Genomic DNA, 27,958 nt, shown 5'->3' with positions numbered 1-27,958 from the left:
AGCTGCATTGCCCGGAGAATAGATGCGCGCGCGTGACGCGTCATGTCTCAGTCAGTCTCTATAGATGGATGATACAGCGATGCGATGTGCTGGACTCCTCCACAAACCCGCGGCGATGGACCTGGATTAACAGCACTGGCCCCACATGCAGTGACGCATTTAACGGAGGTGAGAACGGACGCGTGTAATGATGATGATGATGATGATGATGATTCACAGCGTTCACAGGACGCGTTAAAAAACGCAAGAAGAACGCGTCCTGAATGAACGGCCCTTCGCACTCATTCATAATGCGCTTCTGTAACGTGACCTGTGTTCAGTCTTAATGTGGAGTAACTGATGATTGGATCAGCTGTAGTGGGTCACAGTGGCTGGTTCTGGTTCAGTGTCGGTCATCATCTGGTCAGTGTTTAGTGTTGCGCGCGCGCGTGTGTGTGTGTGTGTGTTATTGATTCAGGCCTCGTGCACCGGCTTCATTCACAGAGATTCACAGCTTCATGCATCACCCACCCAATAACTGACTACCTGGAATAATAAAGTGACACACACATATACATACTATGCACACAAGGCCCTTCTGTGGGTTTGAGGGGCCAAAACGTAAACATCCATAACACCACTGCACACAAGGACGCCTTTCAGCACCGAGATTGTAGCTTACATTGGCACTATGCTCAATATGAAAATATGTATTTGATATGCTGTAACTGGTTGCTAATCCTTTTTAGTAAGTCACCATTTTATCACCTTTTAGCTTTCGCAGTACACAAACAAAAATGATTTGACAAATTAATTTTTACAAGTAAATAAACCATATAGTCTCTCTAATAATATGAGGAAATAGCAAACGCATGTGTAAGAATTATACAGATATGTTGAGTGAATTAAATGGTTTCACTTCTGTAAATAAAATGTGTGTAACTGTAAAATATTCATTAGACTAGTGAAACAGAATCAGTGTCAGCATAAAGTGGGGCAGTGTTATCTGAGGACCTTCCTCATATTATTCCTAAAGTGTTTTATTAAATATCCACCAAGTAAACATCTCAATGATTTATTTTCTGTCAAACATGAGCATGAGTGTGTACACAAAAAAACACCTATTCAAAATATTCACAAAAACCATAACCTAAAACAGCACTGAGTCCAAATCCTGCGGAAGTGAGTTCTCTTTATTGATCAAGCCATCACTTCCTGTTTCACTGGGCTGTAAATATGAGGAGACACCCAGTCCTCAAACACCCCACCAGCACCAAATGCTGGATAGTTCAGTCTCTGAAATGCTCTTTTCCTCCTTTTAGCCAATAATTAATTGGTAAAAAAACACGGGTTGAGAGAGAATTAAAGTCCCCCTGAAGTCAATCATTTCCCTTAAAACTCATCTTTGATCACCAAAATGACTTATGTAATATATGGAGAATCATGAACATGGAAAATACTGAGGTGTAAATAGTATTTATAGTAGGCCTGTCAAACGATTAATATCACGATTAATCGCATCCAAAATAAAAGTTTGTGTTTACATAATATATGTGGGTGCACTGTGTATAATTATTTTATATATATATATAAATACACACACATGCTTGTATATATTTAAGAAATATTTTCATGTATATACTGTATATAGATTTATATATAATTTATATTATAAATAAATAAAAATATTTTATATATTTTATTTCTTAAATATACATGCATATGTGTGTATGAAGAGTTCAGATGCAAAAGCCTCTAAATGCCATTTGCAATTTTCTTCTAGAATGATAATTTTTTTATCAAGCTTGTATATTTAAGTTCAGTGATTTCACTTAAATGGCAATGATTACCTATTAATTGTTATTTAAGTGAAATTACTGAACTTAAATATACAAGTTTGATAAAAAAAATCATCATTACAGAAGAAAAATTCAAATGGCACTTAGAGGCTTTTGCATCTGAACTCTTCATATATACAAAATAATTATACACACTACACACACATATATTATGTAAACACAAACTTTTATTTTGGATGCGATTAATCGTTTGACAGCCCTTATATATAGTGTTTAGATTTAGAATACATCGCTTTTTTCACTAGGTGTACAGTAAATAGGCTAGCCTCTGCTATAAAGAAATGTATTATTAGCATGTGTCCCACAAGAGCTGTGACACACTTCATACACTGCTGATGGTCTGTGGGGAGCATCACGATAAAGTGTTTGCCGATATTAATACTCTAATGAGTTACTTCGTCTAAAGTGGACCATCAAAATAACATTTGTTTGGTGATATTGTTATTCTTCCAAATGTAAGTGACTATTTTGAAGAGTTCAAGTCAAGTTTGTTCCAGTGCTGTGTTGCTCTGTGTCAGTGTGACGCGCTTGTCTTATTTTCAGACAGATGCTGGTCTGTGTGTGTCTGCGGTCGGTGTCGTTCTGTGTCAGGACAGGCATTAATAACACACATTAATATGTGTGGCTTTGGAAACACACACGGCCCGTACAGTAAACTCCTTACAATAGTATACTGTATTTATTTAGCATGACAAATATACTTTAATGTAAAGAAATAATAATAATAAATACAGATGTCATCCAAACCGAGAGAGCCAATGTTTTGATTACATCAATAATGTTACAGCCGCTTCAGACAGTTTGTCTATGCTGTAAGATTTACTCAATGCATTTTGCGTAAGTGTTGCATGTATGTTCTGTGTTTCGGCGTGATGTGGTTTCAAATATTGCAGATATTTCCTTTAGTCTTCCAAGCATCCCACATGATAAAATGTGTTTTTGCAGATATAATAGGTCTTATATGATCATGTTCATATTGAGGCTCCATTCACTGATGTTCTGATGAGGGGAAACTTTCCCTTCTTAGATCATTTTGATGACGCATATTACAGGTGATATTAATACTAATGTCAATGTTATTTTTAACCAAGGCTAAGAAACATGCATAACAATAGTCCTTCTACTTGCAAAAGTGTAAGAAAATTATGGTGTTGTGAATTATGATCTAAACAATATGTTTCAAGACCACATTAAATTGACTTGCATGGCCCTCATGCATGTAGTGAAGATGCTCATGTGTGTTTGTGATGGATTTTCTCTGATTGTTGTTTTCCGATCACATTTGGTTGATTAAATGTTCTTAAAAACATAAAAACACAAATATAATCTATTACAAACATAGGCTGAATCTGAAATCGCCCCCCTATTACCTCAAATAGGGCATTATTTAAGGAAACAGTCATTAATAGTAGAGCTGGGTATTGACACAAATTTCACAATTCGATTCGATTTCGATTCACAAGCTTGCGATTCGATTTCGATTCAATATTGGTTATTTTGGATATCAGTTACAATAAATGGCAAGGAAATCAAATCTCTTAACTAATGCTGTAAACTACGGGAGTCTAGTTGTAGCCTATAGACTTCATTAGCCTAATATGAAGGTAATAATTAACTGTTTTGTAGCTATACAAACAATTAAATTACACTTTTATTTATTATTATAATAAGAAGATCATATGAAATATAAACATTTAAATGGTGGCTGTCATAAAAACTTGCCAGATTTATTCAAATATGCATTAAATATTGAAGAACATTAAGATTATAATGCATATGTAATATGGTGTATATATTTAGCAAAATGCTCCTCTCTAGAGTTATTTCTTTCTAGCTGACTAACGAGTTTATGTGGGTTTTCTGAGGTAAATATGACGATACATTGATTACAAGCTGTTTAACTGACGTCTTTCCACGGTTGAAACGCTGATTGAGCGAATCATTGTGACATGATACGGATTTGGATAAGTTGTACTCTATCTTTTAACGCACTTTCAGATGCTCATTCATGTTTATTTGGCGCTGTGACTGGTATTATTAACCCGGAAGAGAGATCAGCGCTGCTGCTTCTCCAGAGTGATCTCACGCCACAGCGCCAAAACGCTATTTATGTTTTTGAATTTCTAAAGAAAATGGACGTAATTTGAACTTTGTTTCATATCAATAGTAACAAAGGACAAAGATTATTGCGATTTTTTTTTTTTGAATACGCGCAGCCGCGATACAATGTCCCATTCATTCAAATGAAACAGGATGACTAATCGATTCTTGAGATTTAAGAATCGATATCGGTTCGTAAAAATGAGAATCGATTAATATCGAGAAATAGATGTTTATTACCCAGCCCTAATTAATAGTGCTGTCCGAAACCATAGTGGATGAAACTGAGTGCACTTATTCAATCCTACAATGCACTGCAATAACAAGTGTACAACCGATGTACGCTTTCCGAATTCACTCACTCGTTTTATTCACTCCTTCAAGTAAACTGTAGTAGTGGACTAACATAGGGAATCCTAAATGAGGGTTTAGTGGGCGATTTCGAATTCAGCCATACTCTGACATTACCAGTAGGTGGCGCTGTTACTAAACTGCGCCGATACCTTCGGGGTATGATGGATATGACATATACCCAGTTTCGCTGCGATAAACCCAACCATTGGGCTGATTTCGATTTTCTGAAGATTAGGGGAAAAACTGTTTCCCATGCAAGAACTATCTGTGTATGTAAAAAAGCTACGTACATTTTGATCTACAAAAACTGTGATTTGATTGGACTGACCATATTTAGGCCACATCCACACGAAGCCAAAGCTTTTCCTATCCAATCTTTTTACCCCTCATTTAAAAAAAATTCTGTTAACACTGCAGTCACAAGAAATATCTGCACACACACCAAACCGACTCAAAACGATGTAGTATGTATGCCAGACCAGTATGTGGCGCTGTGATTCTGCCACTGAGATGCACTAAAAACGGAGAAGAAGACTTGAAGCATGCACAAGCATGTAGTCCGCGGTTTTGCGGTCATGTGACGTAGCGGTGTGTGACTACGGTCAACACGTGGGGTGATGACATCATCGTTTCACCACATATACGGATTGGTTGTACACACGAAAACACAAGGGTGTCGTTTTCAGATTTATCCACTCTGGGACCCGGTATATAGCGGATTCAGGCTCTCGAAACGCTGATACGATACCACATTTTTACGTAGCTAAACGTGTCTCCGTGTGGACGTAGCCTTAGACTTGAAGGGGGGCGATTTTATAGCAGCATCACTGTCCCACTACAGTCCGTCACACTCTCTGGTTTACTGACCTCTCTCTCTCTCTCTCTGTGTCTGTGTGCCAGTGGTTTGCCGGGGCTTTGGCATGGCCTAGTAATGAACGGCGCCGGGGCTCCCAGCAGCCCGGAGCATAACTCCTGCACGCGGCCCGACTGGAAGGAGTTCTGCGAGCTTCACGCTCGAGCTTCCGCTGCAGATTTCGCCTACAAGTTCCGGCGTTTCATCAGCGAGAACCCAAGCTACGACTCGCCCGGTGCTGACGCCAGCTTTTCGCAACACTTCGCGCAACACTTCTTGACCTGCTTCTCTGCGGCCCTCGAGCAGGTGCAAGGACTCGGCTCCCCGGGAGACTCCTCTGCTCCTCAGTACAGCATCGTGCCCTTTGTGGGCATTCAGAGTTGCACGTTACCCTTCGGCCACAACCTGTACCAGCGCCGCAAAGACGTGGGGGCGTCGAGCGAGTCGCTGGATAGCATGGACAGCGGAGGAGGCGGAGCCAGCGGACAGGAGCAGCAGACGCCAACCCGTAAGACGCCATCCGTGAGCCAGTCCAGAAGTTCGGAAGACGTGTCGCTGGGGCGTCGCAAGGCGCGCTTCAAGAAGGGCTTCTCCCTGCGCAACATGAGTCTGAGCGTGGTGGACGGGGTGAAGGAGATCTGGCACCGAAGGGCTTCCCCAGAACCGGACCCCTCGGGGGGCTCCCGGAGGACCAACGGAGCCGAGGCCATGGGGTCCGAGCACTGGAGCCAGAAGCTACGGCTGCCGCGGGCCTCTCAGGGCCACCGGGTGGAGCTGCTGGAGATCCAGAGGGAGGGCGCGCTCAGGTACATGGTGGCCGATGACACTCACTGCATGGGGGCGGGACAGTGGCAGAAGTGCCGATTACTGCTGAGGAAGACGGCCGGAGCCTACCTGGACACGGGAGAGAAGTTCCAGCTTGAGTTCTACGTTCCACCAAAGGTACAAGAGCTCTCTGATAAAGCCCTGATGTGTGTGTGTGTGTGTGTGACATTAGTAAGCAAGTCTATGGATTGAGGAAGAATAACCAGATCATTCTTATAGCGTCCCCATTGTGTCGGCCCAGATTCGGCCCACACGTGGATTGCTGGAATCGGGCCGACAGTGTGTTTGCTGTCTGGGATATATCTTAAAGTCCCTGTAAAGGCAATTCTACAAAAAAGTTCTAAACACATTATAAATGTTGCATATGTATTGCTAAAACATATTACAAAGACTGTGAACTGTGAAGTATTGAAATGCTGAGTTAGACCGTTAAACAGTTTTTCACCATTGCAATTTTACGGATTGTTTGGGCGGGGCTAAAACAGGGCTCGATGACGCACTGGAGCCCATGAGCTCCTGGACACGCCCCCTATTTGAAGACGCGTTTTGCTGATCTCATCTTTCCCCTAACAATAGAGCACATTCACATTCGCCGCTCAATCGCGAGTGACTGTCAGTCCTATTAGTTACTACAGCCTACAGTTTTCTAGCTAGAAATGCATAGGCTACTACCTGGATGCGATCATGTACAAAACAGATCGGTATCTTCATTTAAATTCCATAAAATCGATCACATCAAGAAGAGGTTTTTAGAGAGCCAACCTTGATGAAGAGCTGAGGATCACCGCCAACACCCGCCTCTGTAGTGATCGTTTTACACTGGATCGTTTTATAAACTTTCCTCAGAGACAACTGGGATTCACTGATGATCCGCTGTTACTGGTGAACGTGAATCTCCCGCCTCAGCGTTCATCCTCCCACGCAGCCAGCGGACACGCCCCCAGCGCTTCAGAGCATTTTTTCAAGATTTTGATAGCTTATTTTATGTACTTGCCGGCTTTTTTTATCATTCAAATTTGGCTGAATGGCTAATAACACATTTTTCTGTGGTGTCACAAACTCAGAACACATACTTAATTTTGACTTTACGGGGACTTTAATCTGTTATTTGCATAGGCAAAGTGAACTTTAAGTTAGTGAACAATGAAAAATTTAGATGAGAACAGGGATAAGATACCAGGTGAAAAAAAAACAGTAGTGGGTATTTGTATATGCCTTGTTTCCAGTACCCTTCAAATTGCTCAAATTGAAATTTTGAAGTAAAAATACGCCCAGTGAAAACTAGGGGTGTAACAATCCATCGATATGGATCGATGCATCGATGCCACACATAAAGTATCAATGTACGGTACCTTTATTTTGACACACTCCACATCCTCAAGTGACTTTTCTCCACTGAAATAGATGCCTGACAAGATTTACTGAACCCTTTGTCACAAAAGCTGGTATTTTCCACTGGCAAGGGATCGCGAGTTTATGTTTTACAGCATAAACGACAAGCCCCGAAAAGTCTGTTTTAGCCAATCAGTGCGTTGTATTCAGGTCAGATGACAAGGCTGCTTGTCACTTTGTAAAGACGCGCTAGCTGCAACATGACGTCATGACATGTAAACATATACGCCACTTTCGAGTCAGGTGGCGTGTCATCTCTACGCATTTTGAGCTATCCGCGTGTATCCGCGTGTATGTCTGCTAGCTGAGAGGAGTTTTGTCAAAGCTGACTAAAAGCGATAGAGGATGCATTTAAACTAACTTGACGAACCCGTGATATCTTCTTCGGCTCTTCGAAACTTTTTCACGGTGTCTTGCTATAACAACACGTTTAGTGGTGAGCGAAAAATTCTCTGTATTGGGTTTACGTTAATCACAACAACAAAGTTTGACAGGCGTCTCAGTTGACGAGATTAACCTTACAGATTAACCAAGTGTTTTATTATGTATCATATTCGTATCTCTGAAACATGAAATGTGGAGTTATCTGCTTTTGCCACTATATAGAGAGCCTAAGTCCCGCCCCTCTGCTTCCGGTTCATGGGACCTTATTTCGGAAAAAATGACAAGAGATAACTTATCTTTTTATTCCGTCTGAACTGTGTCTTGGATTACACATATGATGTTTGTCAATTTAAAAGATAATTATGAAAGTCAAGAAAGTCGCAGTTCGTCACAAAACAGAAGAGTAACTTTTAGTTTTATGTGAAAATCGCTCAATGAACTACATTTCCCGGGAGGCGAAACAATGAGCAAGATCAGCTGCTGTGTGTGTGTGCAGTCTGGAACAACACACTCATGACGGTAACGTTACGATTATAACGGAAGACTATAGAAACAATGACATAGCCTCAGTAAAGTTAGCTTCAGTCATTGAGAGAAAATGTGCGCCTTTGGGGTTTGTAGTCTTTGTAATTACGTATTTTCACAGTCTTATACCTCAACAGTTTTACATCAAACTGCGACTTTCTTGACTTAAATGTATTTTTTAAATTGACAAACATCATATGTGTAATTCAGGGATCAATTTAAACGAAATCAAAATATTTGTTGTCTCTCGCCATTGACTACCATTCAATATTTTTCCGAAATAAGGTCCCATGGTGGTCGACCGGAAGGGGAGGGACTTAGGCTCTCTCTCTCTCTCTCTCTCTCTCTATATATATATATATATATATATATATAAATCCTTTCAATGAACTTAAATATAACAGAAGAGTTCATTTTCAAAAACAGTTCTTGTTAATTTTCATCATGTTTTTTTTTAACTTGTAACAAACAACCAATTGGGAGAGGGTGTGCAATTTTCAAAGAGTTTAATTAAACTTTCATGTAATATTGGATGTATTGCGAGTTAATAAACGTAACTGGTTCGAGCGATATAGCCCTGAATCAAATCAAATCTAATCGTAATCGTATCATAGATTTTTTTGAGGTTTCGGCAAATATCGTATCGCTGGCTGAGCGAATCGATATTGTATCGTATCGTGATTAACTGTTCGATTTACACCCCTAATGAAAACACGACAATCACACCGTTTACACACTCACATTTAGGGTGTATTTCAGGCAATTCAATAAAGGAATATTTCGCTACAATGATAACTTTTTTTCCGCATTTACAGTCACCCGACGTACGTAACAGTCGCCCACTCTTTAAAGAAGGCGAGCTGTGTTTGGACAGAAGACGAGACAGAAAAGACAGAAGTATTACAGGAATACTGGATTCTAACAACAAAGAAATGCCACAATTTATCAAGAGGGAGACCCTCCTCATATGAGCCGCTCTCAGTTTAACGGTCTTTCCTTGCCATTAATGCTGGATAACACACACACACACACACACGTCTCCTTCATTAACAATAATGGCCAGTGCGGCGGCTGTGATATACGTAAACCTACCAACATCCGTCGCCATGACTTCTGGAAGTACTTATTGTGAATAAATCATGTTTTAGCCGCATAACATGGCTGTCGTTTCGCAATAGTTTTTTATCGACATTTAGAAAATATGTAATGAAAATGCAGCTAAAGTAAAAGTAGTGTGCTAACTATATAGTAAATGGTGGTAAATGCTGTAAGTAGTGTCCGAGTGTGTGAATGATCGTCAGTCTGGTTGTCCGTCATTGGATCTGCATCAAAAGCCAATGAAAACAGAGATTTTTGGAAGCTGATGTCTGAGCAATAACTGTGAGCAGCACTGGGTTAAGGTCTAAGGACTGGCTAGTTTTAGGCTATTCTCATGTAGCTTTGGCTAACCGTCCACTTTGCCAGGTGAAGACTGCTCTTATGGTGGTGTTCAGTGTGGGATTATCTGACAAGGATTACCACAGTCGTGAAAATAATGAATTAACGTTGTGTTTGTTTTAATATCTTTCGAGATTTGATGGACTTCAACTCTGCCAACAGTTCTTTAAAAAAAAAACTGTTCACTAAACACTTACTGCCAGAAGTAGAGGAACGCTAGCAAGTGCTTTTCCAGTTGTGACAAACCGAGATGTTGATGTTCGTCAGGTAACTCTTCAGTATTTGAAGAGGCGTTTGATTCTGCTCGACATTGGGACAATTGCTGTGGTTTATTAGTTGAGTTTATTCTTCTAACTCTGGTGTAGCTATCATCGTGCTATCAGATGAATGAACAGATGAACCACATATGTTAGTAGAAATGTTTTCTTCATTAAAATGAGTCAGAGCCTCCCTTAAAATCCTATTCCCACATTTTGGGAAGCTGGTCTCAGAGCAATTTCAGTCCCTCAAGACGGTACTAATAACTTCCTCTTCCTGAACAAACTAAAGATAGGGTAAAAATAGAGGGCGAGTGAGCAACTATAATGCTGTGTTGGAGCTCCTGTCTGTCCTCATAAAAGCCTACAGTGTAGCACATCACGACTGTCAGTGAGATCGCCTCGACAGCCGGAGGTCCCATCCGGAGAGAATCAGTTTGACTATTGTTGTGTTTCCAGTACAGATCATGCTCAGCACCAGTGTCACCAGTTCAGTGCTTTCAAAACAACACTCTTTTCCCTTCATGAGGCCTCGTCGTGTAATCACTGAAAGCAGCAGATGTGAACGCTAGAAGTGGGCTCAGACACAGGGCTCACAGTGCGCATGTCCCGTTTCAGGCCAGTTGACATGCCTGCTGTGTTTTTGTTCGTTTTTAAAAAAATAATTTTTTTTTGCAATAATCTTTATTATGTGAATACATCGATATGTTTTATCGCGATTTCAAACTAAATGTTTAAACCCTCGTGGATATTTCATTTCATTGGAAATTCCAGTGGCTGTAGTTCCTCGAGGTGGACAAATATTAAAGATCGAGTGAACATTTGAATTAAATGTCGTTTGGCTAATATTAAAGGAGTAGTTCACTTTAAAAAAAAAAAACTTTTGCTGATAATTTACTAGGGTTGGGTATCGAGAATCGATTGGAACCGGGACTAACTTTTCGTTTTTCCCGGAATCGTTTAAAAGTTAAAATTTCGATACCTAGTTTCGATATTCACAGTCCGCCAAGCGGAAGAAGAAACCGCTGAACAACACCAACGAAGAAGCGTCTACCGGAAGTGTTGGCATAACCGCGCGAGTCGAACATGAGTAGCTTACGTCGGCGGTCCAAAATGCGGCTTCACTTTTCTAAAAATAACGAAATCTCGGCAAAATGCAAAATTTGTGACAGAAAGAGTATTTCCTTCAGAAAGACCGTTGGTTAGCAAGGTTAGCTAAACTTTTTTGACCCTGCCTCTTAAAAGAATCGCAATCGAGAATCGTTAGGAACCGGAATCGAAAAAAGGAATCGGAATCAGAATCGTTCAAATTCAAACGATACCCAACCCTATAATTTACTGAACCCCGTGTCATCCAAGATGTCCATGTCTTTCTTTCTTCAGTCGAAAATAAATTAAGGTTTCCAGGATTTTCTCCATATAATGGACTTCAATGGGAACCAAACGGTTCAAGGTCCAAAAGACAGTTTCAGTGCAAACTGTTCACAGGGCTTTAAACAATTCCAGAAAAGATTCTTGAATAAGGGTCTTATCAAGCGAAACGATCGCTCATTTAATAAATAAATAACAAAGTTTAAGTTTTATAAGCTCAAATGCTCGCCTTGCTCTGTTCTGTGACGCGCGTTCGTGACTCTCCTGTTCATCAAAATGAACGAATCTTTTCCAGAGTCAACTCATTCATTTCGTTCGTTGGATGAACCAAATGACACGAAAAAAGATTCGTTCATTTTGATGAACGAGTTCGAACTGGAGAGTCACACAGAACAGAGCAAGGCGAGCATTTGAGCTTTTAAAACTTAAACTTTATTTATTAAATAAAAAGATCGTTTCGCTTGATAAGACCCTTATTCATCGTCTGGTGTCGTTTAAAGCCCTTTGAACAGTTTGCACTGAAACTGTCTTTTGGACCTTGAACCGTTTGGTTCCCATTGAAGTCCATTATATGGAGAAAATCCTGGAATGTTTTCATCAAAAACCTTAATTTCTTTTCGACTGAAGAAAGAAAGACATGGACATCTTGGATGACATGGGGGTGAGTAAATTATCTTTTTTAAAAGTAAACTACTACTTTAACCAAGGATTTGATCTGCTGTGAAGTGTAACAATGTAAGATGATTTATTTATATGATGTATTTTAAGTGTTGTTTTATAAAACCATATGATTACTGACTTTTGATACTTTAAAATGACTTAATAATACATAATAACAATGAGACAAATAAAGGTCTTTGCTTAGGTTTATTTTTATTACCGAAAAAAAAAAATCTGATTACTCGATTAATCGTCAAAAATAATCGACCGATTACTTGATTACCAAAGTAATCACTAGTGAAGGTCTAATTGGCTGTGTTGATGTTGATATGTGTCTGTAGTCGTCTAAACCCAAAGTGAGCGTCCCTCTGTCCGCTATCGTGGAGGTGAGGACCACCATGCCTCTGGAGATGCCCGACAAAGACAACACGTTTGTGCTCAAGGTACCGTCATCTCGTACTCGCACACACACATCACATATGCAGCTGTTCTGTGGGAAGACTGTTTCCTCCTGGATCCAGATCTGTGTTGTCGGATCAAACTGTGCTGTCGTCTTGTGGGTTGCAGGTAGAAAATGGTGCCGAGTACATTCTGGAGACCATCGACTCCCTGCAGAAGAACTCGTGGGTCGCAGACATCCAGGACTGCATAGACCCCGGGTAAACTGGGTCATCAGCGTCCTCACACACCTTTACTTTCACACGGGGTGCATTTACACTGTACATCTGAATCACGGGTCACAAACTAAAACAACAGGCACACTGAGCATTTCTTTAACTAAATCCACACTGCGTCCTCTGATAAGAGTTCAGGAGAAAAACATGGTTACATGTTTACATCCTCAGTGTTAAACAAACACGGCTCAGTTTTCATACGTCCCAATTATCAAACTTAAGAAACCACTTAACATTACATTAAATTAGGGCTGTCAAACGATTAATCGCGATTAATCACATCCAAAATAAAAGTTTGCGTTTACATAATATGTGTGTGTAGTGTGTATAATTATTTATATATATATATATATATATATATATAACTACACACACATGCATGTATATTTAAGAAAAAATATTATTTATATATAAAATATTTATATTTATATATAATAGAAAGTATTTATAAATCTATATACAGTATATACATGAAAATATTTCTTAAATATATACAAGCATGTGTGTGTATTTATATATATATATATATTAGGGCTGTGCAAAAATTAATTGCGATTAATCGCATCCAAAATAAAAGTCTGTGTTTACATAATATATTTGTGTGTGCTGTATATAATTATTTTGTATATATAAATACACACACATATTTAAGAAAATGTGTTATTCATATATAAAATATTTATATTTATATAATATATATATATATATATATATGAAGAGTTCAGATGCAAAAGCCTCTAAATGCCATTTGAAATTTTCTTCTTTAATGATGATTTTTATCAAGCTTGTATATTTAAGTTCAGTAATTTCCCTTAAATGGCAATGATAATTACCTATTAATTGTTATTTAAGTGAAATTACTGAACTTAAATATACAAGTTTGATAAAAATCATCATTAAAGAAGAAAATTTCAAATGGCATTTAGAGGCTTTTGCATCTGAACTCTTCATATATATATATATATATATATATATATACAGAATTTAAGCGCAAATAATTCTTAAATATATACATGCATACATAGGTATTTGTATTTACAAAATAATTATATACAGCACACACAAAAATATTATGTAAACACAGACTTTTATTTTGGATGCGATTAATCGCAATTAATTTTTGCACAGCCCCAGTATATATATATATATATATATATATAAAATAATTATACACTGTGTAATTATATTATGTAAACACAAACTTTTATTTTGGATGTGATTAATCGTGATTAATCGTTTGACGGCCCTACATTAAACTGTCATGTGGTTGGCTTTGACATTGTCTGTCATGAGGCATTATAACTGTGTCATGAATATTTTTCGTGTCCTCAACTACAGTGGTACTAATTGAATTTGTCATTAAAAAGTTATAATGGCTTCATGAACGCCAATGCCAAAACCAACCACCTGACAGTTTAATGTAATGTTTACCCATAAAGCTAGGTGGTTTCTTAAGTTTGATAATTAATCTGCTAAGTCATGTTTATGACAGGTTGTGTTGTCAAGTTATCATGACAAAGACACTGACAGGTTATGATGTATTGGTTTCTGTCAAGGTGTCATAACAAAGATATCTCAAACAATGTCATATTTGCATTGAAAATGTCATAATGGGGCGAGAGTTGTAACAAACATGCATAAAACTTCCTTTATGTTCATAACATATGTCATATCATGATTATGAAGGTGTCATGTCAGTCTTATGCACGTATCTTTTACTATGTGCATTTGTGGAGTCAGTGACAGCTGGAGTAAGAACGTCTTTTAAAAACGTTTCATTTTGAATTTTCACTTTCAAGTTGATATTACCTGTCCCACTCTCCCCATAACCCCTGTTTTTGAACAAACGGCTTATGATTATGCTTTTATTAGGGATTTTTCTTGATTTGCACTGTACATACGCTCTTTTTAACTGATTTGTGGACACGGGAGACGCGTCCTTTTAAACATTTCACTAGTTTGAGTTTTTACAAAACTTCGGATGACATTGATTAATTTATAACTAAAACAAAAAAAATGTTCACTTTTACTTTCAACATAGGGAGCAAAAGAAATTACAAAGTGTGTGTGTGTTTCAGGGACAGTGGCGATGACATCGAGCTGGCGTCGTGCGCTCTCGTCCCGCCGCCCCGAGACTTGGCGCTGGTGTCGTCGTGCAGCTGCGAGCTGCTGTGTGACGGTACGACTGCATGAACACACAGCAGAGCAGTGTTTCCATCTGTCTGATGAGCTCACACACAGCGCCCGCTCTCTTGCTCTTTCTTAAAGGTGCAGTGTGTAATATTTAATATTTAGGAGGATCTGTTGACAGAAATGCAATATCATATACATAACTATGCTTACTTAACTTACTTAAAGGGTTAGTTCACCCAAAAACCAACCCCGTTCCAACCCCGTAAGACCTTCGTTCATCTTCGCAACACAAATTAAGATATTTAAGATATTAAGATCGCTCCTGCATACTAGTCCATAGGCTTCTTGAGGGACTGGCTCTTGCTGTCCCCGAAAAGTCATTAAAGACATCGTTAAAATAGTCCAAGTGACTACAGGGGCTCAATCTTAAGTTTATCAAACGACGAGAACACTTTTGTGCGCAAAAAAACAACAAAAATAACGACTTTATTTCAACTATTGGTTTATTTCTCCCTCTGCGCGAGTCAGTTTACTAGTTTAATAGCGTAAGCTTCTGTTATTGTACGTCACACGCATCACACACACATGACCAGCGTCGGCCAATAGTGAGCCTACGTGTGACGTAGCTCTACGCAATCACACTACGTTAACGGACTACAGGCTTATGGAGAAGGAAGTGAATAGTTGAAATAAAGTCGTTATTTTTGTTGTTTTTGCGCACAAAAGTGTTCTCGTCGTTTGATAAACTTAAGATTGAGCCCCTGTAGTCACTTGGACTATTTTAACGATGTCTTTAATGACTTTTCGAGGACAGCAAGAGCCAGTCCCTCAAGAAGTCTATGGACTGTGTGCAGGAGCGATCTTAATATCTTAAATATCTTAATTTGTGTCCCGAAGATGAACGAAGGTCTTACGGGGTTGGAACAACATGAGGGTGAGTAAATACTGACAGAATTTTCATTTTTGGGTGAACTAACCCTTTAATGAACCGTTATGTTTTTATTACCTCAGAATGAGGCGTTTCTCTCTACACACACCGCGGGTGTCCTACTTTCCTTACATCCACATGTTTCTACGGTGGCCCTGAATGGACAAACGCGTTTTGTCGATATGCTGTTCTTCGTGCAAAGAAGCGAATAAAACACTGACACAATGATGAACAAGTCACCATACGCAATAACATCGTTTTACTGAATAATTAAAGGTACAATATGCAAGATTGTTTCGCCACCAGGGGTCGCTAACCTCTTACAATAACAAAGTCGTATGTTGATGACGTATATCATGGATCTTGTCGTCAAGCTGATGGATCTTTTATGGATGAGTGAATACATTGATGTTTTTAACATGACTGTAGTGTGAAGCAGGACGCGATTGCTAGACGTACGTTATACCCGCGCCACACGCAACGCGAGTCCCGCGGATATAAAGGAATAAGGACATTTAATTCTGCCGAACGACACGCTGAATTACTCACACAGGTCAGTTTATTAGAAGAATGAAACTTGAGGTAACGCAGCGCTGCTTCACTCGCTCTAACAGTTAAACTATCACACTAAACGGCATTTGAGTGTGTTGAATGTTAGTTATGTTGTGTGTTGGCTGTATGAGACCAAGCTAGATTAACATTAGAGAATAACAAACTGATCATATTATAACTTTTAATATAACATTGATTAGTTTTATATACATTGATTTGCTCACCTGTTTGCTCAAGTAGCATGCAACACTTCCGTCTCTGTCAAGTCGACGTTAGTCGTGGACGTGGAGCTCTCGGCATCTGGAAAGATGTTGAACTTCGTTTTATTCCTCTTTTTGTCGCAAAGTCTGCTTTCCGTGCTCCATAATGTTTGAACAAAACCCTGCTAGGGACGCTCGCGCTGTTGAGCACGCATAACGGGCATTACCGACCCAGTTGTCCACGTCTGTCGCCATGGTTACTATTGCATTACGAGGTCAAACCTGGTGGTAACCGAGGGTAACGCGGATATGACGTCATTGACTGGCGACTCCTCACCCCTGCTGACACGCCCCGTTTCCTTGGTTAAAAATCGCAATTTTCGAACGATTTACAAATAGTTGGAAACATTTGGGATATTGTAAGTAATCAACTAAACAAAATATTTAACACTGGCCTAGTGGTTTTTGGATATTTTACTGCAAAAATCCTCCATATTGTACCTTTAAGCAAACTTAAGTTCTTAATGTGTCTTTGTAAAGAAACCGCATTGTTTAACTGGCTCCGCTCTGCTGTCTCAGACGACGACGTCACTTCCTGACGGCCGACGTAACTTCTGTTGGGTTTAATTCGCAACCTCACCACTAGATGCCGCTAAACATTACACACTGCAGCTTTAAGTGGAAGACAGGAGGATTGTGTTGATGTTCTGGATGTGTTGTTCAGGCTCTCATCGGGGGTCTGAGCGCTTGTGCTCTGTTGCTGCGGATCAGCACTGCCAGGAGCCGCCCGTTACCCAGCATCCCTCACATGTGCCGTTAGAGCGGTTCCTGCAGTCGCCAGAGGACACACCATCAGGTACACACATGCCTTTTCCACAAAACCCGCCAGCGGTCTTTACACCTCACTACTGTGTTCAAGAAGGCATAAAGACTGCAAGTGTGACTGCAAATCTTTTGTTTATTATACTTTCAATTCTTTGCATTTTAGAATAAACCTCTATATGTCTGTTTAGTAGTCGCTATGTCGCTAACTAACAGAAGACACACGTTTAAAATCATGGTGCTTTTAATTAAGTGATACCAGATGTTGTACAGAATAGGCCTACACACACCATACTCATTCTTGCACCAATAAAATGTGCAACCCTTTGTTTTACTTCCAAATTATATGCATTTAATTAATTTAAATTACAGTGGAATGATTTCCTCGACATCTCGCGATTCCAGGGCACATGAGTTCCCAAACATAATGCATGATGGGATACGCTTGGCTTCGAATACCACTCTGAAGTGTGTATTCAGTGTGCATTAAGGGCACTTTTAAGACAGGACAGTCTTGCACACACTCTCTTAGTGGCCAAGACCGCAAGCGTGGGTATTTGGACAAGGCAACAGTGCCAAGCTGTCGAGTCTACTGAACAGTGGTTTGATTCAGTGATTCAATTTCAACTTGTTAAAATTCATGAGGATTTTTTAGATGTTTCTGAAAGGATTCTTTAAAGGGACTACTGACTTCACACTGTTTACTGAGGCAAAGGGAACTGCAAACACAGGGCTAGAGTTTGAGAGCAGTTCACACAGTCTGCGAGCGAGTAGAGGGGTGAAATTTCAAAAATGTGTAACCACATGCAAATATAGCTTTTTTGAATATCTGAATTAGTGGTTCCTGGTTTAAAGGGGCAGTATGCGTTTAAAAAACTGAATATTTTGACTCACCTGGCTCACTCTCTCTCCTCCCCCATAATGAGTGACACGCCCCCTATTGCTGATTGGCTCACTCTCTCTCCTCCCCCATCATGAGTGGACACTGCTCCTATTGCTGATTGGCTCACTCACTCTCCTCCCCCATAATGAGTGACACGCCCCCTATTGCTGATTGGCTCACTCACTCTCCTCCCGAATCATGAGTGACACACCCCCTACTGCTGATTGGCCCACTCTCTCTCCTCCTCCATCATGAGTGGACACGCCCCCTACTGCTGATTGGCTCACTCTCTCTCCTCCCCCATCATGAGTGACACGCCCCCTATTGCTGATTGGCTCACTCACTCTCCTCCCGAATCATGAGTGACACACCCCTTACTGCTGATTTGCTCACTCTCTCCCCCCCCCCGATCACAAGTGACACCTCCTTCTGCTGATTGGCTCAATCTCCTCCCCCATAATGAGTGACACTGCTCCTTCTGCTGATTGGCTCACTCTCTCTCCTCCTCCATCATGAGTGACACACCCCCTACTGCTGATTGGCTCACTCTCTCCTCCCCGATCACAAGTGACACACCTCCTTCTGCTGATTGGCTCAATCTCCTCCCCCATAATGAGTGACACTGCTCCTTCTGCTGATTGGCTCACTCTCTCTCCTCCTCCATCATGAGTGGACACGCCCCCTACTGCTGATTGGCTCACTCTCTCCTCCCCGATCACAAGTGACACACCTCCTTCTGCTGATTGGCTCAATCTCCTCCCCCATAATGAGTGACTGTCAAGTGTTTTTCTCATTTAGTTGTGCTTAACCCTCACTTGATAGGGAGGTACCAATCTTGAACATTAAACTGTTTCACTCAATAACCAGGCCTCAATTTGGATCTTTGTCCTTTTCTTTTATTTGTCATCACTTCTTGAAGCCCAGACATTACAGGTGAAAAACCTTCAAAACCAGAAAACACCAACGATTTACTATTTTGCATGTTTGTGGTAAAAACAGACACACAGAGCTCAAAAATGATTAATTATCAAACTCGGCACTAGACATATATAAATACAAATACACAAATTTCTTCATAAACTATTTGAGTTTAAGTTCATCACAAACATTAAATTACTATTTAAACTACAGGAGGCATAATGAATTGCATGAGTATTTAAATATCCAAACAGTGAATTTAACACATTTTTTACCCATACAAAATATTTTTCAGTACATAATCACTCCCTTTAAAAATTGTACAAACTACTATTCCAACATTTAAATATTTACTTATTTATTTTTTTTTCTTTTTGATTTCCATTTTAGGCAAATGTTATATAAAAATAGGACCGTGCACGACTTTAAACCATGTCTTTACAAGCCAACAATATCCCGTATATCTGAGTACATATCAGAATTAAATCACTAAATTAAGTGATTCCGTAAATACCACGTAAATGTTTACAACACACAACTACTACAGCGCACAAACATGAATGCCTTCTTCCACCCGCACCTCAACGCCTCATCAGCGTGCAACAAAGTCTGATTTGAGTGGCGATCTTACCGGCTGTCTGTTCAGTCTTTTGATTTGGCACCAATATCTGCACAGCTTTAGTGAAGTCTGATTAGAAAGCCGCTTTCCTTTCTCGCGCTTTACTGGCGTCGTTGCTGGTACTAGCCGACACACTGAATAGGAAATGTGCGTGTCTTTCCTGCTTGATTGCCCACAGGTGAGTGATAATTTGTTCCGCTTGATCGCTGACGAAAAGGGGCGTTCGCCGCGACAGTGACACTGCTCCTTCTGCTGATTGGCTCACTCTCTCTCCTCCCCATCATGAGTGACACGCCCCCTTCTGCTGATTGGCTCACTCTCTCTCCTCCCCATCATGAGTGGACACGCTCCCTACTCCTGATTGGCTCACTCTCTCTCCTCCCCCATCATGAGTGGACACGCCCCCTACTGCTGATTGGCCCACTCTCTCTCCTCCCCCATAATGAGTGGCACGCCCCCTTCTGCTGATTGGCGCACTCACTCTCCTCCCCATCATGAGTGACACGCCCCTTCTGCTGATTGGCCCACTCTCTCCTCCCCCATCATGAGTGACACGCCACCTTCTGCTGATTGGCCCACTCTCTCTCCTCCGCCATCATGAGTGACACGCCCCCTTCTGCTGATTGGCTCACTCTCTCTCCTCCCCCATCATAAGTGACACGCCCCCTTTCTGCTGATTGGCCCACTCTCTCTCCTCCCCCACCATGAGTGACACGCCCCCTTTCTGCTGATTGGCCCACTCTCTCTCCTCCCCCACCATGAGTGACACGCCCCCTTCTGCTGATTGGCTCACTCTCTCTCCTCCCCCACCATGAGTGACACGCCCCCTTCTGCTGATTGGCCCACTCACTCTCCTCCCCCACCATGAGTGACACGCCCCCTTCTGCTGATTGGCCCACTCACTCTCCTCCCCCACCATGAGTGACACGCCCCCTTCTGCTGATTGGCTCACTCTCTCTCCTCCCCCATCATAAGTGACACGCCCCCTTTCTGCTGATTGGCCCACTCTCTCTCCTCCCCCACCATGAGTGACACGCCCCCTTCTGCTGATTGGCTCACTCTCTCTCCTCCCCCACCATGAGTGACACGCCCCCTACTGCTGATTGGCCCACTCTCTCTCCTCCCCCACCATGAGTGACACGCCCCCTACTGCTGATTGGCCCACTCTCTCTCCTCCCCCACCATGAGTGACACGCCCCCTTTCTGCTGATTGGGTCACTCACTCTCCTTCACTGATTTCTCAGAAATCTCTTACTGCACCTTTAAGACCAGCAGGTTTGGGTCTGATTTACTCTGCTAGATCCACGTTGTCTTAGGTCTGCAAACACAGGGCAGCGCTACAGTGTAAACACACACTCGCATTGCTTCTGTCATTTAGGAAGTCCAGGTGAAACGCCGAGGGACGTGGAAGGAGACGCCAGTTTGGCGGGTTACCCATGGTTCCACGGGACCCTGTCGCGGGTGCGGGCGGCCCAGCTCGTTCTGGCCGGTGGAGTGCACAGTCACGGGCTGTTCGTGATCCGCCAGAGCGAGACGCGTCCTGGAGAATACGTCCTCACCTTTAACTTCCAGGGCAAAGCCAAGGTGAGCCTTCATGGGGTCCTGACCCCTGACCCCTCATTGAAACATAGTGTTCTGCATGAATCTGCTCTGCTGTTTCTGAGTTGTCGTATGTTCTGAGTGTGGGAGAAGTGTCCTCCATGTCTGAATGAAATGCCGGTCACTATGAGCTGGTTTCTGTGGCTTTGAAGGTCATTTGAGGATAGCTGACCCCTTTTAAGCAGCTAAAGTGTGTTTGTCCTGTAAACAGATAAACAAACTTTCAGATCTGTATAGCACAATACACATTGTTTCAAAGCAGCTTTACAGAAAATCATAATGTTAATGTTTAATACCTTCATGCCTTATAGTCATATTTATCTGATTAGAGCTGGATGATAATATAGTGTAAATTTTGCGACAATGTAAACTATCGAGCAGCTGAGGTTTGCTATACAGTATACACTACCAGTCAAAAGTTTTGGATCGGTAATAATTTTACTGTTTTTAAAAGAAGTATCTCCTGCTCACCAAAGCTGCATTTGTTTGATTAAAAATACAAAAAAAACAGTAATATTATGAAATATTATTACGATTTAAAATCAGCTGTTTTCTGTGTGAATATTTAGTAAAATATAATGTGTTCCTGTCATCAAAGCTGAATTAATATCATTACTCCAGTCCTCAGTGTCACATGATCCTTCAGAAATCACTCTAATATGATGATAATCATAACATCATATTAGAGTGACTTCTGATCAATTTTTATAACTCGGTTATTAATAATGTTTCTTATTCTTTTGTTTTGATGCTTAATATTTTTGTGGAAACTATTTGATGCTCAAGAAACATTTATGATTATAATCAATGTTGAAAACAGTTGTGTACATTGTTATTTCAGAATTCTTTGATCTGTAACATAAAACCACTGTTCAAAAGCTTCGGGTCAGTAAGAATTGCATTTTTATTTTTGGGGGAAAATAAATAAAAGAAATCAAGGATGAATTAAATTGAACAAAAGTGACAGTAAAGACATTTATAATGTTATAAATATATAATGATTTACTTATATTTCAAATAAATGCTGTTCTATTGAACTTTCTATTCATCAAATAATCCTGAAAAATATTGTACACAACTGTTGATAATATTCATAAATGTTTCTTGAGCATCAAATCATCATATTAGAGTGATTTCCAAAGGATCATGTGACACTGAAGACTGGAGTAATGACGCTGAACATTCAGCTTTGGTCACAGGAATAAATTATATTTTAAAATTTAAGTTAAAATAGAAAACAGTTATTTTAATTTGTAATAATATTTCACTAAATTACTTTTTGTTTATTAATCAAATTAATGCAGTCTTGGTGAGCCGAAACATCGCAGCGCTTCAAAACTTCTGCTGGTAGTGTATGTATTGCTTTATGTGCTGTGTGTATCCAGGAACGTTAGATATACTTACAGCTCTAGTATAATCTGTTATCAGTGATTGATTTCGTTAATTATTTGGCGTTATCGAATCGAATTCACTTGTGTGCGTGTCGAATCCACGTGTGCCAGATGTGGCTGAGAGGTGTTGAGGTGGTGATTTTGAGGATTTTGAAGCCTGTTGTTGAGTTGATCTGTGTGTGTGTGTGTGTTTGGCAGCACCTGCGGTTGTCTGTGAACGACAGCGGTCAGTGTCACGTACATCACCTTTGGTTCCAGACGGTGTCCGACATGCTTCGGCACTTCCACGCGCACCCCATCCCTCTGGAGTCGGGCGGCTCCACCGACATCACGCTGCGCTCGTACGTGCAGGTACAGCGCTCGCCCACAGGTGTGTGAGACCAGCACAACACACACAACTAGGGTTGGGTATCGTTTGAATTTGAACGATTCTCGATTCCGATTCCGATTCCTTGTTTCGATTCCGGTTCCTAACGATTCTCGATTCCGATTCTTTTAAGAGGCAGGGTCAAAAAAGTTTAGCTAACCTTGCTAACCAACGGTCTTTCTGAAGGAAATAATCCTTTCTGAAGGAAATACTCCTTCTGTAAAAATACTCCTTTTGTCACAAATTTTGCATTTTGCCGAGATTTCGTTATTTTTAGAAAAGTAAAGCCACACTTTGGACCGCCGACGTAAGCTACTCATGTTCGACTCGCGCGGTTATGCCAACACTTCCGGTAGACGCTTCTTCGTTGGTGTTGTTCAGCGGTTTCTTCTTCCGCTCGGCGGACTGTGAATATCGAAACTAGGAATCGAAATTTTAACTTTTGAACGATTCCGGGAAAAACGAAAAGTTAGTCCCGATTCCAATCGATTCTCGATACCCAACCCTACACACAACACACTGACACGTGACAGGGAGCAAACACCTGAACGAACAGCGGGAGTAGATTACTGCTCTATTGCTCAAGCTGACCACCGTGAGTCTCTCATAGACAAACTTAAATATTCTAAACAAAAAAATGTATCATTGGAATGACATTCGAAAATGAACAATACAAACATTGACAGCCAATTAGAATCCTTCCTGTTTTAAAGGGGTCCTATTATGACCTTTTATGGAGTCTTGATTTTGTTTTCATGCTTGATTGTTCAAAAAATGAATTCATTTTTACATTATTACAGCTCCTCTCTCCCCAGTCTGGTTGAACGTGTCATTTTCGATGAAGCCCCTTTCTGAAGTACGAAATGTGCTGCGATTGGTTAGCTGGCCATGGATGTTGTGAACTGATGTGTGTGCGCGTGTTCGGGAAATGTCACTTCCCTTCATAAACGCAAGCTCTACTCAGTTATAAATATTAATGATCGCGGCAATTTCAAACAATTTCAAACCCGATTCAGACCCTGAAAATGTTTCCCTGACAACGGATTTTAAAGGAGAACTCCGGCGCAAAATGAACCTTTGGTCTAATTACACATTGTTACCTAGTCAACCGTTATCTGAGAATTGTTTTCATGATTGCCAAATGTAAATAGTTTTATCTATAAAAATAGTTTAGCCTATCCACAAGTTTCCTACGCCCCATGAGGCCTTGCGTCAAAAGTGGGCGCGACTTCCGGTTGGAAGTAAACAAAGCGCGACTTGACATGCTTCACACTAGTTCATTCAACAGTTGACAGTCATTCAAGTTATAGCGATCCAAACTAGCTAACGATGTGGGAACACAACCTCAACGAAATGAAAAAAGGTGAAATAACAGTACCTTTACCCTCCGCAGTAGTTGATTGGGAGTATTATAATAACATTATTAATAATCAATACTCATCAAGGCATGGTGACAGACAGTTGTGTGAGCTGACAAACAATTAAAATAAAAAATACACAGTCATTGTGCTTTGGAGTTTATTCAAAATTATAAATGAATGTGCTACTTGAATACATTAACTGGCACATTTGGTATTCTGTCAACTCCTGAGTTTAGGTGTAACATCAGTAGCGAACAGCCAATCACATGCTGAGAGAGTTTATAGAATATTAAGAATTTAAACAAATGTACACAGGAAGATTCGTCGTCTTTTGGGAGGTGATGGAAACTAACGTTACAGTCATTGGAAGGATCACTCTGATTTCGTTTTCAGCTTATGTTCAAAACAATCACGTTTAAGCCACTGAATTAGTTTAGTCCGGTCATACATACAACCGCGAACAGCACATGTTGTCCCTGAGCTCCGTAACGACATCTCTCATAAAGATTTGCGTCTTTAAATAGTAAAATAATTCTCCGAAAAACAGCTAGCCTCTTCGCTAACTAACACACAAAATACCATTGGAATGCTACTTCCGCCACGTCACCGGAAGTTTCAGCCACTTTATTTTTTACAGGAGCGCCCCTCGGAAACTTGTGGATAACGCTAGTGTCATCAGAGGATGACCCTCGTGAGTTTCTCACTGGCATGTGAGAGAAACACCTCTCTCAAACTCATCAGCGAGCTCCCTCTGGGAATAATCCGAGTCTCCGCAGTGCCTCAGCACGAGCGGGACCTGAACTACTGGGCCCAGATGCCTGTTCTTAGTTTTCTAAGAGGAAATGAGGTCTCTCAAGAGCTGATCTTGCGTGCTCTTCGCCCAAACAGTAAACGCACAAGTCGTGTGATCAAGTTATTATTATTATTATTATTATAATCAACGCAGTGTGAGTTCGCTTTCGAAAGGGAACTGAAGTCATCTCTAAGGGAAAAACGAAGTAAACAGTTTGGCTCTATCTATATCAGCGTCCACACCAGTGCACGATATAATTCTGTTTATTACAAGCGCTGCAGTTTTATCGTCCGCCACTTTAAAAGCTCCCGCTTGTTACAACTGGAAGGATTCTGATTGGCTGTCAGTGTTTTTTGTCATACATCAGCTGGAAAAAAATCCTTCTGAAAGCAATTCCAACGCTATTATTTCTCTCTGCTGTTGCATCCCAGACAGCAGACTGACATTGAATCAACGTGGAAACATGACATCGAAACAACGTTGATCTGACATTGTTTTGCTCATCGAATTAACGTTGAACCAACGTCAGACGCGTCATTCTTTCAAAACTAACGGAAAATCAACTTGAAATCAACGCGTTGTTTCAACGTTATGAAAGCAAACCAATTTTCGATTTTCATTTAGCTTTGAAGAATGCCGCGTCTGACGTTGGTTCAACGTTAATTCGATGAGCAAAATCAACGTTGTTTCAATGTCATGAGAGACGTCGTTTCCACGTTGATTCAATGTCAGTTTGCTGTCTGGGTTATGGTTTACTTTATTATGTTAATTACCAAAGTACCGAATTATGTTACGTATTTATTTTGTATGAAAACTAGTGTAGTTGGCGTACTTCATGATTAAAAACGACCGTTGTATGATCTCATGTATCAGTGCTGCGCGAGCTCTCACAAACAGACTCGCGCACACACAGAGAGAGAAGATATTTGAAGAGTTCAGATGCAAAAGCCTCTAAATGCCCTTTGAAATTTTCTTCTTTAATGATGATTTTTATCAAACTTGTATATTTAAGTTCAGTGATTTCACTTAAATGGCAATGATAATTACCTATTAATTGTTATTTAAGTGAAATTACTGAACTTAAATATACAATTTTGATAAAAATCATCATTAAAGAAGAAAATTTCAAATGGCATTTAGAGGCTTTTGCATCTGAACTCTTCATTTATAATATAAAAATTGACAGGCAAAGTTTGACAGGCTTGCTTGTTTTCTTTGTCAAAATGTCAAAGCTTTTTGTCTTGTCTATTCGTGTTTTTACAATTAGTTAAGTGACGGACGCTTTACTGTTAACAGCCCTCATTATATGTCGGATTCGTCTTATTTAAACAATTACATTATTGGTCATGTGACAGGACTCCTGTCTGTCATTGTTAACTGTTTCTAGAAATATATTCGGATTGGCTAAAGTTTATTCAGCTAATGCATGTCCTGTTTATAATGTGTAGCCTAATGTTCAAATGCAAAGAAAGCACAAATATAATAAGCCCTTTTCCCTGTAGGATTTAATATCATATTTGGATATTGGAATAATCAATTAAGTAGCCAATTTAAAATAAATAACATGTACACGTTTTTTTTTTTTACTGGTATCTAGGTTTTTTAAAATTATTTTAGACTAATTGACCAGCGCAGATTATATGCAATACAATACTAATCAATCATGAATAAAGAAATGGAGTTGAGTAGGATTGAAACTTTGTACTTTTACTGTTGGATTGCAGTGCAAGTTAAATTTAGTATTTGTCAAATTAAAAAACCTTTAGAGGTCAAACCTTTGAGGTCAACCAGTTGAATCTTTCTCAAACACCTCACATACAGTTCAGATTTGTTTATAAAAGCATGCATTTAACTACACTTTTGTCACTTTCAGTTTTCACTATTACATTTTTTCATCCAATAACATACTTTCCTGACGTATTATTTGTGTGTGTGTGTGTGTGTGCACAGATGTGGCGTCTCCTCATGTCCCAGCTGCTGTCCCGCGGTGTGACGCTGCTGTGTGTCGGGCAGAACCGGGCCAGTCTCCGCATCAGCTGTCGGGTGCCGGCGCTCCCTCAGACCCGGCGCTGTCCTCCAGCTCGTCCTCGTCTCCGATGGCCTCAGCAGGAGCAGGAGCAGGTCTCCACAGCCGGAGCAACAGCGCAGAGAGACTGCTGGATCCCGCCAGTACCACTGAAGACTATCACGACACCGACGGCTCGCGGAGAACTAGAGCTGTGGAGAACCAGTACTCCTTCTACTGATGCCGAGAGTCACACACACACACACACACACACGTCACAATGAGCTCGGACTCGACTCGACCATGTTCAGTGCTGACAAACACACCTCACGCATGTACACTGGCACTCAGAAGTTTGGGTTTTTTAAAAGATCTCTTCTGCTCACCATTTATTCGAATATGCTGATTTGCTGCTCAAGAAGCATTTCTGATTATTATCAGCGCTGAAAACAGTTGCGCTGTGTCATATTTTTGTGGAAACTGTGATGCATTATATTCATCAAAGAATTTAAACTTGTAAAATAACAGCGTTTATTTGAAATATAATTTTTTGTAACATTATAAATGTCACTTTTGATCTGTTTAAAGGGGTCATGAACTGGCTTTTAAAATGTTATTATATTGTTGTCTGAGGTCAACTTAAGACGTTCGCTTGGTTTTTGCATTCAAAAACATTAAAATGAAAAAGTAATAGGCTATTTTGTACCCAAGTTGTGA

At 40.4% G+C, this 27,958-nt stretch overlaps 1 protein-coding gene across 2 annotated transcripts; it reads left to right on the top strand.

The window, feature by feature from the left end:
• Window positions 1–18: 18 nt before the first annotated feature.
• Window positions 19–27,958, top strand: sh2b2 (SH2B adaptor protein 2). 2 transcript variants are annotated; one of them, XM_089120868.1, is made up of 10 exons: window positions 19–168; window positions 5,193–6,087; window positions 12,338–12,439; window positions 12,564–12,655; window positions 14,749–14,849; window positions 17,208–17,339; window positions 21,104–21,309; window positions 22,914–23,085; window positions 25,081–25,134; window positions 27,187–27,958. In XM_089120868.1, exons 2-10 carry the CDS (start codon window positions 5,224–5,226, stop codon window positions 27,480–27,482), a joined length of 2,019 nt encoding a protein of 672 aa, XP_088976994.1. In that variant the 5' UTR covers window positions 19–168; window positions 5,193–5,223; the 3' UTR covers window positions 27,483–27,958. The 2 variants fall into 2 exon arrangements, with proteins under 2 accessions (XP_088976994.1, XP_039509929.2); XM_039653995.2 differs by lacking the exon at window positions 25,081–25,134.

This window comes from Pimephales promelas, chromosome 16, assembly GCF_988280905.1.
Source record: "Pimephales promelas chromosome 16, fPimPro1.hap1.1, whole genome shotgun sequence".
NCBI lineage: Eukaryota > Metazoa > Chordata > Actinopteri > Cypriniformes > Leuciscidae > Pimephales > Pimephales promelas.
This window is presented reverse-complemented; position numbering and strand designations above follow the sequence as displayed.

What these genes read in the sequence shown, in the direction of transcription:
- sh2b2 (XM_089120868.1), top strand. Translation starts at nt 5,224, where the DNA reads ATGAACGGCGCCGGGGCTCCCAGCAGCCCGGAGCATAACTCCTGCACG. An exon ending in ACAACACGTTTGTGCTCAAG is followed by an intron (nt 12,440 to 12,563) that starts GTACCGTCATCT and finishes TGTGGGTTGCAG; the next exon opens with GTAGAAAATGGTGCCGAGTA. An exon ending in GGTACAGCGCTCGCCCACAG is followed by an intron (nt 23,086 to 25,080) that starts GTGTGTGAGACC and finishes TATTTTTTACAG; the next exon opens with GAGCGCCCCTCGGAAACTTG.